Source organism: Amia ocellicauda, chromosome 15, assembly GCF_036373705.1.
Source record: "Amia ocellicauda isolate fAmiCal2 chromosome 15, fAmiCal2.hap1, whole genome shotgun sequence".
Classification (NCBI taxonomy): Eukaryota; Metazoa; Chordata; class Actinopteri; order Amiiformes; family Amiidae; genus Amia; species Amia ocellicauda.
Window position 1 is genome coordinate 13,975,638 of NC_089864.1, and position 17,961 is coordinate 13,993,598.

General features: G+C 38.8%; 1 protein-coding gene across 2 annotated transcripts; it reads right to left on the reverse strand.

The window, feature by feature from the left end:
- Positions 1 to 5,843: 5,843 nt before the first annotated feature.
- dera (deoxyribose-phosphate aldolase (putative)) lies at positions 5,844 to 17,424 on the reverse strand. 2 transcript variants are annotated; one of them, XM_066723929.1, is made up of 9 exons: positions 17,295 to 17,424; positions 16,165 to 16,262; positions 14,398 to 14,545; positions 13,980 to 14,075; positions 12,913 to 13,047; positions 12,364 to 12,492; positions 8,254 to 8,366; positions 7,905 to 8,054; positions 5,844 to 6,721 (listed from the first exon to the last, which is right to left on the reverse strand). In XM_066723929.1, exons 1-9 carry the CDS (start codon positions 17,323 to 17,325, stop codon positions 6,665 to 6,667), a joined length of 957 nt encoding a protein of 318 aa, XP_066580026.1. In that variant the 5' UTR covers positions 17,326 to 17,424; the 3' UTR covers positions 5,844 to 6,664. The 2 variants fall into 2 exon arrangements, with proteins under 2 accessions (XP_066580026.1, XP_066580027.1); XM_066723930.1 differs by lacking the exon at positions 5,844 to 6,721 and adding an exon at positions 6,728 to 7,514.
- Between the last annotated feature and the right edge of the window lie 537 nt (positions 17,425 to 17,961).

Below are 17,961 nucleotides of genomic sequence, written 5' to 3' on the forward strand. Positions count from 1 at the left end.
GCAAAACAATGTGAAAACCAAACTGCGTGTAACATTTCTTAGAAACAATCAAGCCTTTTGCATACGAGAGAAACTTGTCTAGTCCCAGGATTTAAATATCATGGCTTGGTTTTCTGACAGAGCTGTTTATGGTTACTGTCCACAAACCCACTATGGTTTAGTAAAGACATTTATATCCTTTGTATCTGGGAGTTGTGCACATACAAACACACAAAACTCATACAATCCACGCCTTTGCTTCACCTAGATTCATTCCACTTTCTGCTTCCCTTTCAGTGAAGCCCTAACCCCTCCGAGTATACTTATTAGTTTCTGTAATTAATCCGCTCATTTTTCACCGAATCTTAAAGTCAAGGGCATGGCATTTGATATTTTAATTAAAGAAGAAGAAAAAGTTGGTGTCGGTGAATTAAGTCAACATTTATGACCCTTTGAATCGGATCATTTAAACTCACTTAACCCCTAATTAATCTACATTTCTTTCTTTAACCATCGAGTTTCTAGTTTAATTAAATGAAACAGACAAGAACACGAAATGCTATGTCCTGACTGATCCCAGAATGTTACAATAGATTTACATTTTATACAAGTTTGTACTTTAAACAAATGAAAAGCTCACATGTATCCGTAGCTCAAAATAACCCAAATGTATATTAGTTTACTATGATCTTTTGTATTTATCAATGATGCCCATTTTGGGCCTTCATTTAAGACCGTGCCTGTAAATACGGGGTGAAAACAATGAATGAGAATTTAATTTGATATATAGGATATTTATGCAAATGCAGCAACTTTAGCAAATCAGTCCCTAAGTCAGCTGTAAACAATTAAGAGTGTGTTTTTCAAATACAATCCATGTTTTCATTGACTTTTCTGCAGTTTCACAGCTAAATAAACTAAAAAGATGCCTGTGACAGGGCAGAGAACATTTACCAAACATAAACTTGTCTCCTGAAACCAGAAGCATCACCGAATACAGCTGTAAGTTTTCACATCCTTCGCAAAACATAGAAATCCTCGTCCTATTATATTACATCATGCTAATTTATATTACATGTGACACAGTACCCGTTTGAGTCGCGGTTTTCTCACAGTCTGTAAACGATGCAGAGCCAATGTACATATGCATTACTGGCGCCGTACTGGATGCTTGTGAAGGTATGCAGCGAATGACATCAAAGAGTATATGAGGCGAAACAGATTGTGGAAAATTTGGAAAGCAAGAGTCCCGAGCATCAGAAAACACTCTTTCATGTCCTCCGAGGCCCCCCAGGGGTGCGGACACCTAATTAGAACAGATCTCAACACCCTGAGCTTTGCCTCATTATAGCCAAGAGGGCCACTGCTTTCCGACATAAAAAATGAGAGATGAAAATCCTGACTCCTTTCGTATGAAGGCAACATCTGAGAGAAAGACTAAAGGGAGACTAGTAGCTGTAGAGTAGTTAACCAGGCCCTTTGCAGTGCTCGAGTTGCAGAGAAATGGATGCACTTACCTCCTCTTCATACATTATCTAGAGGCTCTTGTTCTTTGAATTTACAACCTCATTAAAACCCTATTAAGTGTTACCATTATTTTTAATTACTGCTGCTTCAATCGAGCTTGCTGTCTCATAAACAAACGCAATTCCTAATTACTACAAAGAGGCCCCTGGGATTGTGCATGGGGTAACACATCATCATCCTCAAAAGTGGTGGACCCAATTCCAGTGTTGAGGTTTCTACTGACATGGCTTGAGGATGCTGGGAAATCAATAAACAAACGGCACACTGATGAGTAGAACAGGCTTAAAGGCCTCCTTTGAGATGCTATAGGACGTAGATATCAAAACTTTTATTTGACTCTACAATGGCTACTGAGAAGTGAATACAGGAATACTGTAATGAGAATGGATTAGTCAATCCATTTGTAGGCCACGAAAAGCAACATTATAGTAGTCCAGGCATCAAATATTCATCAATGCTGTGGAAGAGAGCTGATAAAGATCTCGGGTTGATTTTGTTTAGGTGGAATAAAAATACTTTGTGGACGATCAATTAGGTTAGCAATTGGATGGATGGATGGAATGAGGAGACATTTTCAACTTTGGCAACACATTCAACTACTTACAAAAAAAAAAAGAAGAAAGCATAAGAAGAAAAGTTGAAGAAAGAAGCGCAAGAAGAAAAGGTGTCAGGACATCATACTCAAATAGGTACCACAACAAGGTGACTGCACTTTTTGAGCCACATGACACTGAAACAAAAACACACTACAAAATTAAGACCCTTATATTTTACGGTTGCTGTATTACAAGCAGAGCCCGACCAATACAGGTTTTTTGGGTCCGATACCAACCGATTATTTGGGAGCAAAATTTCCTGATTTACTGATATATCTGTCGATACTGACTTCTTTTGTTAGCATGCAAAACAGACATTTTCTAGCATGGATCCCTCAAATCTTTGAGAGAAATTGTGTAAAATATGCACTGAAGGCAGGATTTTTACATTTTACAAAATAAACTTAACATTCATCTTCATCATAAATAACAACCATGAATCAAACATTGTAAAAATAAATTAAAATTAATTAGAATAAGGGAGAATAAAGGAAAAATATAAAAATATGAATGTTCTATAAATTAGAACAAAAAGATAGTGTAAAGTGCTGGTCTGGCTTATATTTGCATTTTACAGGCTTCAGGTTCTCAAGTCCTGCTCAGAGCTCAATACTGTCGATCCAACAGGGGCAGGTTATAGCGCAGGTAGCACAGCACATCTGCATTTATTTAAGAAAAAGTGTAACTTATTTAATATGTATGTTAAACGTATTGCAATACGAATCATACGCAAAACACAATGTAGGATTTGAAATAGTTTTATAAATCTATAGTTCTGGTTTTATCCAACATTGTCTGAGAGATGCGTTTTTCACTCATTTTCTTTAGATGTTTTACTGTGAGATTGGAGACAGTTTTTGTCTGCTGATATCCAAGTCAACATCTTGTAAGAGAATTTGGAGATGCTTGGTTTTTCAGTCAATCTAAATAAATAGTTGAACTGAAAACTCATAGGTCAATTGGTTTCTCTTTTAAGATTCTTTTTAGAGGGAAGATGCGGTCAAGTCACAGATGTGCAATAATCATTTATTTTGACAAAAATAGGAAACTAATATCATTCAATTATATTACTGAAAATAAGTAATATTAAGCTTCTGCTGGATTACAGTAAGAAACAGATAATACCCATTTTCTTCTTTCTCCTCACAGTACAGCTTATAGCCCAGTCTGGTCAAGCAGGAAGCGGTGTGTCTCTCTCTGTCTCTCCTCTCCAGCTCTGTCTTGTGTCTCGTTGCAGGATGAAGAAGTTAAGAGAACTCAAATTCTCTTTGTTTTCCCTTTTATAAGGTTTCCTTCCAACCAATAGCATTTTGCCACCACCATGACTTGGGTGCCTTATGCTAAAGTAATCTAGAAGTGGGGGGTCATTTTGAATTTGGCTAGGAGCCAATCAGAGGACAGGTCCCTTTTGGTCTCTGGTCATAAAGATAGGGTTACCAGGGCTACCAGGGCTACCAGGGAACTTAGATAAAAGGGAGGAGGTCTGTTTCCTCTACCAAACCAGATGGTATAGAATGTCCCATAGAAAAATATATTCTAACAAATAATATCTTACAATCTTCAGCGAACATTTACTGTTTTTCTTTATTTTAATTCCAATTGTGAATTTTGAAAAGTGTTTTTTTTCAGTGAAAATGCGCCTCTATACCACAATATACGGTAATCTTCAGTCATGACGAAAATAAACAATCAAAACCATGGATACTCAAATGCAGCACAGCTTTCAAAAACATTTTCTATTGATTACGAGTGTTTTAGTAAAACACGTTTATTGGTTTATGAGCCCCGTGTTTCTCAGTGGGGGTGTGTTTGTTTCACCACGGTGCTCAGGAGTATGGTGTGCGAGAATCACTGGAGTCGGAAGCTTCCAGCGAAAACTGAAGCACCATAACCAAGTTAAAAAAGAATGGTAAATAATTATAATAACGACTGTAAAACCAAATAAACATGTATTTATTGTCTGAAGTCTGATGAAGGTTTTATGGTAACTTGAAAAAAATATTTAGACAATAGTTTGACAAAATATTTCAGTGCATCGGTGGAATATGTGCCGATACAGATATTTCTGTAAAAGGCAGATGTCCGCCAATAAAATCGGTTCTCCGATATATCTGTCCAGCCTTAATCACAAGGACAAATATATAGACAGAACAGACAGAAGAGAGACCGAATAACAGCAAAAAAATCCAGAAAAACACATGTCAAAAAAGTTATAAATTGATTTGCATGTTAATAAGGGAAATAAGTATTTGATCCCCTATCAATCAGCAAGATTTCTGGCTCCCAGGTGTCTTTTATACAGGTAACGAGTTGAGATTAGGAGCACTCTCTTAAAGGGAGTGCTCCTAATCTCAGCTCGTTACCTGTATAAAAGACACCTGTCCACAGAAGCAATCAATCAATCAGATTCCAAACTCTCCAACATGGCCAAGACCAAAGAGCTGTCCAAGGATGTCAGGGACAAGACTGTAGACCTACACAAGGCTGGAATGGGCTACAAGACCATCACCAAGTAGCTTGGTGAGAAGGTGACAACAGTTGGTGCGATTATTCGCAAATGGAAGAAACACAAAATAACTGTCAGTCTCCCTCGGTCTGGGGCTCCATGCAAGATCTCACCTCGTGGAGTTTCAATGATCATGAGAACGGTGAGGAATCAGCCCAGAACTACACGGGAGGATCTTGTTAATGATCTCAAGGCAGCTGGGACCATAGTCACCAAGAAAACAATTGGTAACACACTACGCCGTGAAGGACTGAAATCCTGCAGCGCCCGCAAGGTCCCCCTGCTCAAGAAAGCACATGTACAGGCCCGTCTGAAGTTTGCCAATGAACATCTGAATGATTCAGAAGAGAACTGGATGAAAGTGGTCCCAGATGAGACCAAAATCAAGCTCTTTGGCATCAACTCAACTCGCCGTGTTTGGAGGAGGAGGAATGACCCCAAGAACACCATCCCCACCATCAAACATGGAGGTGGAAACATTATGCTTTGGGGGTGTTTTTCTGCTAAGGGGACAGGACAACTGCACCGCATCAAAGGGACGATGGACGGGGCCATGTACCATCACATCTTGGGTGAGAACCTCCTTCACTCAGCCAGGGCATTGAAAATGGGTCGTGGATGGGTATTCCAGCATGACAATGACCCAAAACACACAGCCAAGGCAACAAAGGAGTGGCTCAAGAAGAAGCACATTAAGGTCCTGGAGTGGCCTAGCCAGTCTCCAGACCTTAATCCCATAGGAAATCTGTGGAGGGAGCTGAAGGTTCGAGTTGCCAAAAGTCAACCTTGAAACCTTAATGACTTGGAGAGGATCTGCAAAGAGGAGTGGGACAAAATCCCTCCTGAGATGTGTGCAAACCTGGTGGCCAACTACAAGAAACATCTGACCTCTGTGATTGCCAACAAGGGTTTTGCCACCAAGTACTAAGTCGAAGGGGTCAAATACTTATTTCCCTCATTAACATGCAAATCAATTTATAACTTTTTTGAAAAGCGTTTTTCTGGATTTCTTTGTTGTTATTCTGTCTCTCACTGTTAAAATACACCTACCATTAAAATGATAGACTGATCATTTCTTTGTCAGTGGGCAAACGTACAAAATCAGCAGGTGATCAAATACTTTCCCCCCCCCCCCCACTGTGTGTGTATATAATATATATGTGTGTTGTGTATACAGTGATAAACGGCCAACACTCAGTGATGTGTATAAAAAAAAAAGTGACGGGCACAGACTGTTCTCGTGTAATACCAAATGTTTTATTGATTTCTAAAACAGAATTGTGGACCAATAAATACAGCAATAATAATTATGTGAGAATAGACTGTTTTAATTAATTAATTGTGGCTGAATTTGTACAATGATTTCAATGTTTTCACATGAATCACTGTAATTTCTTTACTGTAACATATCTAATATCAAAACATAACATTAAACATTAGGTAACAAAATGAAAATGTCATAAATAATACTTTACCAGTTCAGAATTTAACCGTTTCAGCTAAGAAAAATATTTTGTGTATAGTAGCACCAGTATAGTAGCCAAAAAATATGGGGAAAAAAATGCGGATGGAATGTCTATCTAGCCGTTTTATAAAATAAATTCTTTCAGGGTTCATATCAGGGCTGACTTTCAAAGAACAGGTTTCTTTCATCGAGGGTCTACCAGGTTCGGGTTCTTCAAGGCACAAATTAAACTATAATTGCTATATTCAGATATGCACGCTGTAGTCATGGACATTAAATTAAAAGAATCTGGATGGCCAATCATTAATAGTGAATTAATGGACCAAGGCTCAACAATGCATCAACCTTGGTTTTATGAAAAGTCATTTTTTTTCCCCCCCAGTACGTTTTAATACGTATTCCCCTCTCTGACTATTACCCATTTTTATGTATTTGTAAAAAATTATATATATAAAGTAATTTTGTCTGTAGGATGGATGGTCTGTAATGAACGAGAGCATTAATTTAGGCTACAGTTGGTGTAAGACCTATGTTCGTAGATTCGTAGTAGCTTCTACCACAAGGTTGACTGAGATTTCAAGCTGCTTGGATTCAGGCCATGGGCAACTCATAGTACGCTGGGTATCTTCCAGTCACGTAATGGTAGATCTGAGGAAAGACATTAAGAAAACTGTTGAAATCCCAAGGTGATAGACTTAATTTCACAAACTGTCTAGCAACAGGAAGTATGGCCTTAAGTATTAACTGCCCTCATGACTTATTTATCCTCATTTCATCTTTCTTTTTAGGGATATATGAAGTCAAACAAAAGGGGTAATAATGCACTAGTCCCTGTGAGACTGTGTGGAGATTGTTGAGGAGGAGTAAGTGCCCAACTGGAAATGCTGAGTCCCCTGCTTGCCATGAACTCAAAGGCAAGGACCTCCTTTAACTGGCTTGGTATTGAACAGAAAAGCCTTGACTCCTGTGCCTCTGGAAATATCTTATTCCCTTTCCCAGGAATACTGGATAGCTTCCGAAACATGTTCCTCAAACCCCAACTTACATGATTCATGAGAAATGTAATGCCATGTACTTCACAGTTTTAGTTTATTTTAGATGGGAAGACAAACCAGTTAATCAGAATGTCTGTAATGTGGGGGATCTTTAATTCTGACCAAAAAGACTGCTAAAGTCATTACATACATTCCATATTTAGCGTCACGTGGTATAGAAAGTAGACTTGAATACTACAAGAAAATGTACAAGTCCAAATAAGGCACCCAACAGACTTTCTCTTTCTGAATGCAACTGAAACAACTGGTTTATCCTGTTTAATGCAGGTGTAGGTGCTGTGCACACGTAGAATACATTACAGCTTTGCTCTACACTTCCATCTTCCACTGAATGGCAGCTTTAATCACTTCTTGATGGGAAACTGACCAGCTGTTTGTTTATTTACCTTACAAATGAAAAAATAATCATCAGTAAATTACACCGCCCTGTAGGACGCAGATAAGCCGTAATACATAACAAGCATCAGGAAAATAGGCACTGATTGTTGTTGAGTTACTGATTAAGCTGTTGTCTCACACAGCTTTCCCTAAAATGTTTCATACATTTTTGCAAGTTTCTGAATTTCTAGAAATAAAATAGGGAAAAAAGCAAAGCACATCTGTGTATGAAGTCCAGCCTCAATACTGGTGTCAATGTAACAAATCAAATCTATTTGCACTACACCCTGATTGCTTGAGAGGCCTTTTTCACTGTGTATTTGTTAAAAAAGAATCACAGTTGAGTGAGTAAGTTATGAAAAAAAAAAATCGGTCACATAAAGGGTTGGGAGACTGACCTGCCGCTCGATGTCTGTCAGCAGAGAGCTGGCACCCAGACGAAAGAGATCCGCTCTCAGCCACTCGTCTCCCAGCTCCTCCTTCATCAGCGTCAGCCACACCAGGGACTCCTTGGCTGTGCGGATCCCTCCTGCAGGCTTGAAACCCACCTACAGAAATCCAAAACACACTAAAAAGATGCAGGACCGCACCCCTGCACACCGACAAGCACTCAAGCAGTCTCTGACACTCCGGCTCAGTGAATTAATAATACTCAGGTGGAGTGTTCAGGGAAAATAAATTCAGGGAGGGATGAGACAATGCTGGAAACAGATCATAAATATTAATAGGACAGAAAACAACCAGTACCTTGTGACCAGTGCGCCGCAGGAAGTCCCGTATGGCCCTCACCATGACAATAGCAACTGGAAATGTTGCGTTGACCGTCTCCTTCCCAGTAGAGGTCTTTATGAAATCCGAACCTGTCAATTAAACAGGAAGTGTGTAATGTGTGGTTCACGATGCCAAGTTTCTCAAAAAGAGCTGCGTACAAAAATATCTTACATATTCAAACACAATATATCACACTTGCTGTACAGCAGCAATTCCATTAAAAGGCCTAGATTTGATCCATACTCAGACGAAATTAAAAAGTAATCACATTTGTTTCGAGAGCACAAATAAATCCAAGGCTGTTTTGTGGAAACATATGATATGACCAGTCCGATTGTCCAGTAATGAGATTGTCCCTTCAGTTGCATATTTCTAAACAATATATATTTATAAATACATTTAAACTTTGAGGAGAAATACATTTGCAACCACATATACACCGATCAGCCATACCATTATGACCACCTGCCTAATATTGTGTAGGTCCCCATTTGCTGCCAAAACAGCCCTGACCCGTTGAGGCATGGACTCCACTAGACCTCTGAAGGTGTGCTGTGGTATCTGGCACCAAGACGTTAGCAGCAGATCCTTTAAGTCCTGTAAGTTGCGAGGTGGGGCCTCCATGGATCGGACTTGTTTGTCCAGCACATCCCACAGATGCTCGATTGGAATGAGATCTGGGGAATTTGGAGGCCAAGTCAACACCCTGAACTCGTGATTCATCAGACCAGGCCACCTTCTTCCATTGCTCCGTGGTCCAGTTCTGATGCTCACATGCCCATTGTAGGCGCTTTCGGCAGTGGACAGGGGTCAGCATGGGCACCCTGACTGGTCTGCGGCTACGCAGCACCATACGCAACAAACTGCGATGCACTGTGTGTTCCGACACCTTTCCATCAGAACCAGCATGAACGTTTTCAGCAATTTGAGCTACAGTAGCTCGTCTGTTGGATCGGACCACACGGGCCAGCCTTCACTCCCCACGTGCATCAATGAGCATTGGCCACCCATGACCCTGTCGCCGGTTCATCCGTTTTTCCTTCCTTGGACCACTTTTGATAGGTACTGACCACTGCAGACTGGGAACACCCCACAAGAGCTGCCGTTTTGGAGATGCTCTGACCCAGTCGTCTAGACATCACAATTTGGCCCTTGTCAAAGTCACTCAGATCCTTACGCTGCCCATTTTTCCTGCTTCTAACACATCAACTTTGAGGACAAAATGTTCACTTGCTGCCTAATATATCCCACCCACTGACAGGTGCCATGATAACGAGATTATCAGTGTTATTCACTTCACCTGTCAGTGGTCATGATGTTATGGCTGATCGGTGTATACAAGTTATTCATACAGATGAAGAGGACTTAATTAGAACAAACCTATGTGTGATACTTGCTACTGGGTTTGTAGCACCTTGAAAAGATGCTCTTAATGTTACAATGCCTTAGGGCTAAAAAGAAGGGGCTTGAATTTCACATTAGATTCTTACTGATTTTTTTTTTTAAGGTTAATCATTTTCTGATAATTCTTTGTGAATTAGAAGTATTGTTTTGTGATAAATATTACTATATTGGGTTCATTTTCTATCAATTTCTCAGCTGTGAATAAAGTAAATATAACAGTGTGCTTGTCTAACATCAGGCTGGTCTGTTAGTATGAAAGGGTTCGGTCAGGCTTTTGCTCAGACACACTTGATAAACTAGTTTTTAATCTTGCATGTAACAGTCGATAAAAATATGGGCCAAAGTAGAATTTTCCCCACATCGCTTCCCTATTCACGCCAGTTCCGATAACCCCGCTTTCCTCTGCCTCATCGAGTAAAGGGTTAAACAAAAGATGAAACACACAACTGAGCGGCATTGTTTATGTTGAGTTTTATCTTTACTCACACAGCACCAAGTCCCAGAAGACAATTATCTTGCATGAATGTAAACTCCTCGCCTTGCTAAGTACCCTTACCTTGGTGTTCACCAACTCTGCCTTTCAGACATCCCTCAGGAAAGATTAATAGTGGCACACTTTGTCTAGCATGTCTGTTTTATATGCTTACTTAATTTCAGCAGGTTAAATGAGTGCTACTGCCAATTTGATTTAATCAGGCAACTAAATGGAATAATCAGAAAAGGTCTCCGAGCAGGAGCAGAGCTTTGTACCTGCATTGAAAGTCATCCCTAAAGACACGCCGACCACGATCCTGCCGCAATACAGCTGACTTAGGGAAGCTTGAGGCGAGGAAGCCAGCAGAATCTAAGCATGTTCAATAAGGACGGCTAAGTTTAGAAAACATAAATGATTTGTGCCATGTTGGTTCCCCATCTATTCCCTCTGACAAGTTCTCTCTCTACGTCATAACTTTGATTATCTATAAATAATTTGAGTGTGGACTGAAGTGTAACTGAAAATTGTGCTCAGCAGCAATTCCTCTTCTTACACCAACACAACTCTGAGGAAACCAGAATTCATAAAGAAGTTTTCTCTTTACCCACATCATTCTCCAAATCTGTCTCCGGGGGAAACTGGATACACGGTACAAAACATCTGTGCTCAGACAAAGCACCAAAAGCAGACTGTTACCATACCTAGCGCAGGCTACCTAGTTTATAATACAGCATAAGAACATTTTTAATAGTTTACTAATAGCCTCATTCCATTTAGACATATATCTGCCAAGTTATTTGTACTTTAGCTGGATACCTTACTTGTGCCCATGTAGGCATCCTGGCTCTGACAGATTGCATTCCTGTGACAACTGTTTCCTGAAGGTTCGCAAAGGTAAGCTTGGCATTTTATTAGCTCACACTGCTTTCTGTAATATTATTATCATTATTATTAGTCCATCTTCCAATTAAAACTTTATTAATAACCTTCACACATAACAAATGTAATCACATGTATTATTTCCTTACACAGCTGCCAAACCCAAAGGCTATCCCTTTCATTATCTATGTATTACTGCCACAGAAATGAGAAAGCACAAACAAGCGCATTACATTTTAGGTCTATGATAATCTTCAGGCAATCAGCTGGGTTATTAAACTGTGTCTGCTGAACACTGTCTGCTAGATATCTTTAGGGTCCTCGCTGAACATATGCTGCTTTCGACTGGTAACACAAGTCACATAATTGTTCATCTCTGATGTAGTTAATTATTTTTTTGAAGAAGAAAAGGAAAAGAAAAAAATGAAGGTTAATCAGCCATTCGATAAAAATAGAAGATGAAATTGTGCTTTTAATAGATTTACCACAAACTGGAGACTTATAAAAATCAGTCTCCTTCTGTTCTGCAGCAAGTTTAATGGCTGTTCGGCACCTCATTACCGAACAGAACAAGATGAACATTTTACAGTTCATTAAAGAAATGTTCTATGTATTTTTTTCCGTCTTTTTTTTTTTTTTTTTTTTTTTAAACTCGCATTGTCCTTAAGATTCGTTATGGGGAGTCTTAATTACATGATAATGGATAATGGTTATTAAACGCAGGCTGTGGTAATGAAGCTCTATTCATTTGCCGACCAGGGAGACTGCTAGGAGGGCGAAATAAAATTGCCAGCTTCGGAGATTAATGGATCAAATTATTATTCAATTTCAGAAATCTCATCCGGAATTCATAGAAACAAGAGGAGATTAAGAAATGAGCGTGGCGACAAAAGCAATGCATTTTAATAATGATCTTAATCAGACCTGCGGACAATTTGGTACCGTAATCGGCTTAAGACGTGATTATTAGTTAAGCATACAGTCACAGTTTGCATTTCTCATTTAAGTGCTCAGAGGGGTAGTGTAAGTTGAGCAATAGCACCCTGCAGTGGAAAATGAAGTGAACTGAAGATGTTTCCTTTTCAGAGAAAGGCTCAGGAAGTTAAGAATTTGGCTGCATCAGTTACAAAGGAACCTCTACCAAACGCAAACTGGTCCATAAAAACAATATATATACATGTATTACAGTCTGTGGTTAATTTTGTTGTAATACACCAGTGACTTAGTTAAACTGTTCATCTTGCGTTCTTCAATAACCAGTTAATATGATTGGAAAGCTGTATGAACAAGCTTCGATCAGTGAAACTTCCAGAGAATAATGAACTCACCTGCCATCATAGCTACCAGACTGGCTTTGTAAACGTTGGTGAAGGACCCTAGGTCTCCCACTGCCAGGATGGTCTTCATATGCGCTTCTCCGCAGGCTTCCCTGAACTGGCGGATCTCGTCGTACAGAGCTGTAGAAAGTCAAACCAGCACATCAGACACTCGAAGCTCTGCTTGTCCACCTATCAGCCAGAGAAGCTGCTGAACGGGGCCTGAATAGATACCCCAATATCCTAATGTTTGGTGGAAGAATAGAGTTTTCCTCCTTCATATGCCAAAATATATACACTCTGATGGTTGGCCTTATAAGAGCAATACTTTGACACATCACATCGCTTTAATCAGCCTTTAGCTTTGTATCCTGAAACCACGCAGGAGCTAAACAAACTAGGTGGAATGGCAATAATCTATTCTAAATCAAGGAGGAGAAACAATCAGAAATGATGGGACTAAAAGGTGGATCTTCCCATAGCACATTTCAAAACTGTAATGTTGTTTTTCTTCAACACCAATGTTTGATACAAGGTGTTGTCTTTCAAAGTCAAGGTTACCTTGCCACTGCCCGGTGAGCGCCAGGGTCCTGTTAATGACAATGTCAATCTCGCTGGCTCCATCCTCTACGGCCTGCCGCACCTCCTCAATGCGGGTTTTCAAGGCTGTCTGTCCCGCAGGAAACCCAGTGGCAACTAGAACAAGGCCAACTAATCAGACTCTCTTATAAAAACAATGATAAATAACAAATCTACTTCCATATTGGTATTAATATAATGATTATTTTGTTTATCACATTCTGCAGCTTTACTTCTAATGATAAAAAAGCTAAAAATGTATAGAAGTGCTGCAAGTGAATCAACCAATTCCTGAGAAAAAAAATGTAAGGAAATAACAATACCTAACTCTTTAAAGATATGTACACCATCAACTTCCACATATCTGTACTATGCAGGGTGAGAGGGAGAGCTGACCTTAAATGTATACATTTGTAATGTGTATTATTGTTTTAAACTATGATTCTGTACCCATCATATATCCAGAAAACTGCATAAAGACTGCTATAAAATTGATGTTTAATATCTATATATAATAGAATAGAAAGAGAAGAAAATATCAAGAGAAAAATCAGTTCCCAATAGTGGATATTCTTTTGGATGACAATGAATTCAGATGCACATCTAGCAAATTAAACATTGAAGTAGCACATATATACAAAAAGCATATATACACAGCCCTGGCTTTAAAACAAAAACTGAACAGCCATTCATCCTATTGATGGGTAATGTCCATGCCCCGAATGCCTCTGAAGGAAGTGTCTGACAATACAGAAATGACCCTTCAGTCCTTATTACCTCATTAAAAAAAACTGGAAACTGTGCGATTTTAAATTAATTTTAGAATTTCAATGTAATTGCATGATTAATACTTTATTTCTTGATACTTCATACTTAATTTTTCTATGTAATTCCTGAAAGCAGGTCATAAACGCAGAAGGGTGTGTAATAAATAAAGCACTGATCTTTTTGTCACGATGCACACAGCTTCTAAGAGCAGATACATAAACACCAAACAACCAGCTTATAATATGGACAAGAGCAGCACCTGAAGATGGCAGTTGTCTTACCTGAGGCCACAGGGATGTTAGATTTGGCTGCCCGAAGTGTTTTCACAGCGTCCGCTACACGGGCCGGGTACACACACACTGCCGCTGTAGTGACACCTGAGAAGCAGATGGGTAACACATTTCAGGATGATGGCTTCAGCAAAATCATGATGTTTGTAGCTGTGAACTTTATGACAGTGGTAAAAGGTGAGAGGAGCTGTTAAACTGACTCAATGAAGCCTAACCGTTTTGTTTTTTTGCTTCTATCCCTCATAGTTCAAAAGGTTTAACATACTGGTTTTCGTTTACTATGGCTTAGTCACTTCCGATTTCATGTTTATTCTATAGTCCAATTACATCTCTGTTCCAAACTGTGGAATGATGGGTAGCTCGGTCATTATGCGATTTGGGAGTCTGGGGTAGAAGTACGAGGGTTCACCTTTGTCATGCATGTCCATGCTTTTGAGGAGGTCATCCCTGATGGGCCGAGTGGCTTTTAAACACAGCCGGTGGACGTTGGAAGGGGTGTCATCACCGGACAGCGTGGTCAGGTCTATACACGTCACCGCTCGCAGTAGCCACGCTGCCTGTACAGTCAACACAAGTGACAGTAAGACCACCAGACAATTCTCAAATGTGTCAGTATTTGGGGAATATAAATGAACAATGTTTAAAGTTTGTTTCCTGTCCATCCCCCACCTACACATCTCCATTAAAAACTTAGATTATCTCAGTGTGACTTCCTTGATACACAGGAGGAAAACAGAGCTAAATTACCTCTATGGGAAAAAGGGATTTGATTATGAAGCCTGTAAGTATATTGTTACTTTCTTAATAGCCTGAAAGTAATGATTTCCATTCATCAAAATTTGAGCTGCACAAAGACTTTGAAATAAGCAATTTCCTTTCAACTCAAAAGCATGCTGAGGTTACTTTGACAAACCTCCAGCAAAAGGTAGCAAAACAGTCCAAAATGGGAAGTGACAATGCAGGTGGAAATTACCTCAAGCAAAGCATACAGACTAACAAAGCTAGAAATAAAAGCTAAGCAAATCGGTTTGCCATCTGAATGTATTGAATGATGTTTTAACAAAAGTATATGAATTGGCTGCAGTAGCAAATCTCATTCATAAGCAAGATGTGTACTTGCACAAGTAACCCAAGAGTCCCCTTTCAATAAACTTGAAAGGCTTTTCTTTTTTTTTCAAATTTTGATTATTCCATTTAGTGATAGAGAAAAACTAAAAGAAAAAAATATTTAAATCAACCACCTGGGGGAGGCAGAGTGCTGGAGGTCACTGTTAGCGATGTAATTTGGCTCACACTCACAGTGAGGTGGAAGTACTGTAGCTCAGACCAGCACAGCAGCATTATAGAAATCATCCAAAAACTGAGGTTCGCAATGTAAAAAAACAGTACACATGGATATATATTTGTATTTTTTTTTAAAGATATCTGATGTCATATTTTAAGTGTCTTGTAAATGTGTTCTAAAACTTTTGAACAAAGCTTGACTTCTGTGGTATTTATTAAGATTTTCTCTAATTGCCATTAGCAAGTGAGCATGTTTAGCAGGTGAAGCTGTGCTCATGTATTGCACATAATCAATCAAACAATCTTTATTTGGTATAGCGCCTTTCAAAGAGATGCCACATAAGCCTAATTGCTCAGCATTGTGCAAAATATAACAACATTACTCAAATTATTTATAATCAACAAAATTATAACTTTACAATCAATACTAGCTCTATTTTGTTCTGTTAATTTTAATTATGATAATTCAATTGAAAATACACATCTTCAGTTCATACAGGGATAGCAATTAATTAGTTTAATACTTAAATGTACCTGAGACTGTATAATGTCTGCATTTGTAAGTACTAGGATATATGCTTCTACATATTTTATTTTGCACTGAAGGAATCTGCTGCACTTTGTAATGCTTTAAAAATGTTTGCTAAGGAAAAATCTTTTATTAGAACTGTGGGGTCAAAATTGAGAAAGTACACAATATACACCATTGTACTCATTAATGATTTATGCAAGTATGTATTATCCCAATTTACTAATAAATACATTTTGCCATCATCTAAATCACATAAATAAAAAACAACGCTGGGGACATTTCAAAAGTTGGGCACAGTGGCCTAAATGAAATACCTACAATGTTTGGTTCAGTTGTTATTTTGTTAAAGGCTCAACTCACCTGCCACTCTTTCTTTACTAATTTTCGGCTCTGTATTTGCTGTGCCCGTCTCAAAACTGCAGGGTGATTTACTCGGACATTGGACAGCCATTCTAGGTCTGCCAGGAATAGAAGATTTAAAAGAGTGTCAATGTTTCTGTCATTATTCTCAGATACCAAATGGCTTACTGGTTCTAGAGCCGAAGTATCCATTAAACTGATGTGGCGGACTTAAATTGTACTGCCTAAAACATAAAAGACAAGCCAGGCTATTATTGATTTCAATTATTTAAATATTGTCTCATGAGTAAGTGACGTCATTCTGCAACATGGCATGTGCCTCGTCATGCGTGCCACATTAAGTGACAACAGCGTCTTTGTGAAGTAAATTAAGATTATACTTGTCATTACTATACATTAAAGAACTGCAAATTGTAAAATAACTGCAAAACTACACTGCATACAGGTATGGTAGATCCTCTGCACAAAATAATATAGGATAGATAGGCGTCATGGAAAGGAAGTCAAAGTTAACGTAACTAATAATAAAACAACACTGCTCTCTTTACTTCCTGGACTTGGTTAACGGTTTTACGTGTTTCTTAAACGACTTACTTTGCTTTTTATATTTATTTCACTTATATGCAAAGTTTCATCACTGATAACAGAAACAGTAGGTTTAACTGTAAAGCACAGTTATTTTTCCAAATGTTGACCACCTTTCCCCAAAGCTTATTGACCAGTGTAGACTTTTTTCCCCCTCTATATACATTCCCAATATATTATTACTCATGAATGGTCTAACTTCAAGTAGCATTGTAATGTCCTTTTAATTAGAGTAAATAGATAGACCTGCACTGCTACTTTATTGCAGCTTGAGTTTCGATCAATACAGTCACTTGGTGAAGACACGTCTATTTGTTTATCTGCGCACAACTGATCAGATAGCATTGGATAATCAACATTTACACACTTGCGTTGCTTTCGAGCGATTGGCTTTGAAGAAATATGCATTTCTTCAATCAGTATAAAAAGCATACTTTAAATTACAATCACGAGAAACGAGCAGCACATTGCCAGTCCCTCGATATCTATGGGCATCAAATCCACAACAGGCCTCTACATCGAAACTGACTTAATAAAAAGCTTACCAAGTTCAATCCCTGGGTTTCTTGCTGACATTGTGAAGGAAACCTGATAAGATTTAAACAATACAGAAACTTGTGGTTGAGTTTGGAGTAACTGCTGCACTCCACACAGAATAAAGCTGACTTCCTGACTCCTACGTCATTTCCCTTCTCCGGTACCGCCCCCATCATGGACCAATCACGACAGCCGAGCAGATGAGAGAAGTTGCAACACTTAGCCTAATATATTGTCCATACCAGTGTTTATAAAGTAATTGATGATACTCAAATAGAGGACAAAGGCATGATGCAAGGGAAAGCATACTTAAGTACATACACTATATATGCCCCAGCTAAACACAAAGCCAGAAAGGTGTCTCAGAAAGGCATAATAATGTATTTTTATTTTTGCTGCTAACCATTGTGCACTGCTAAGACAAACAGACACAACACGTCCCTTCAGTATTTGTGTTATGAAACTGTGAGTTTGAGAGGCCTTGTTTTATAGTGATGTTTTATAGTCTGTGTTAAAATCCAAACAATTATATAGAATCTCCCTCTCCTGTAATTACAGCTACTTATTCTGCGTTAATAGAGAAGAGAGAAAAACAAAAAAATGTCAGGGCCATTATGTATGTGTACAGAAATTATATTTTTATTGGGAGTAAATGTATCCCATTCAGTGGTATCC

What these genes read in the sequence shown, in the direction of transcription:
- dera (XM_066723929.1), bottom strand. Translation starts at nt 17,325, where the DNA reads ATGTCAGCAAGAAACCCAGGGATTGAACTTG. An exon ending in CATGGACATGCATGACAAAG is followed by an intron (nt 14,076 to 14,397) that starts GTGAACCCTCGT and finishes TCTGCTTCTCAG; the next exon opens with GTGTCACTACAGCGGCAGTG. An exon ending in TGCGGCGCACTGGTCACAAG is followed by an intron (nt 8,055 to 8,253) that starts GTACTGGTTGTT and finishes GGATTTCTGTAG; the next exon opens with GTGGGTTTCAAGCCTGCAGG.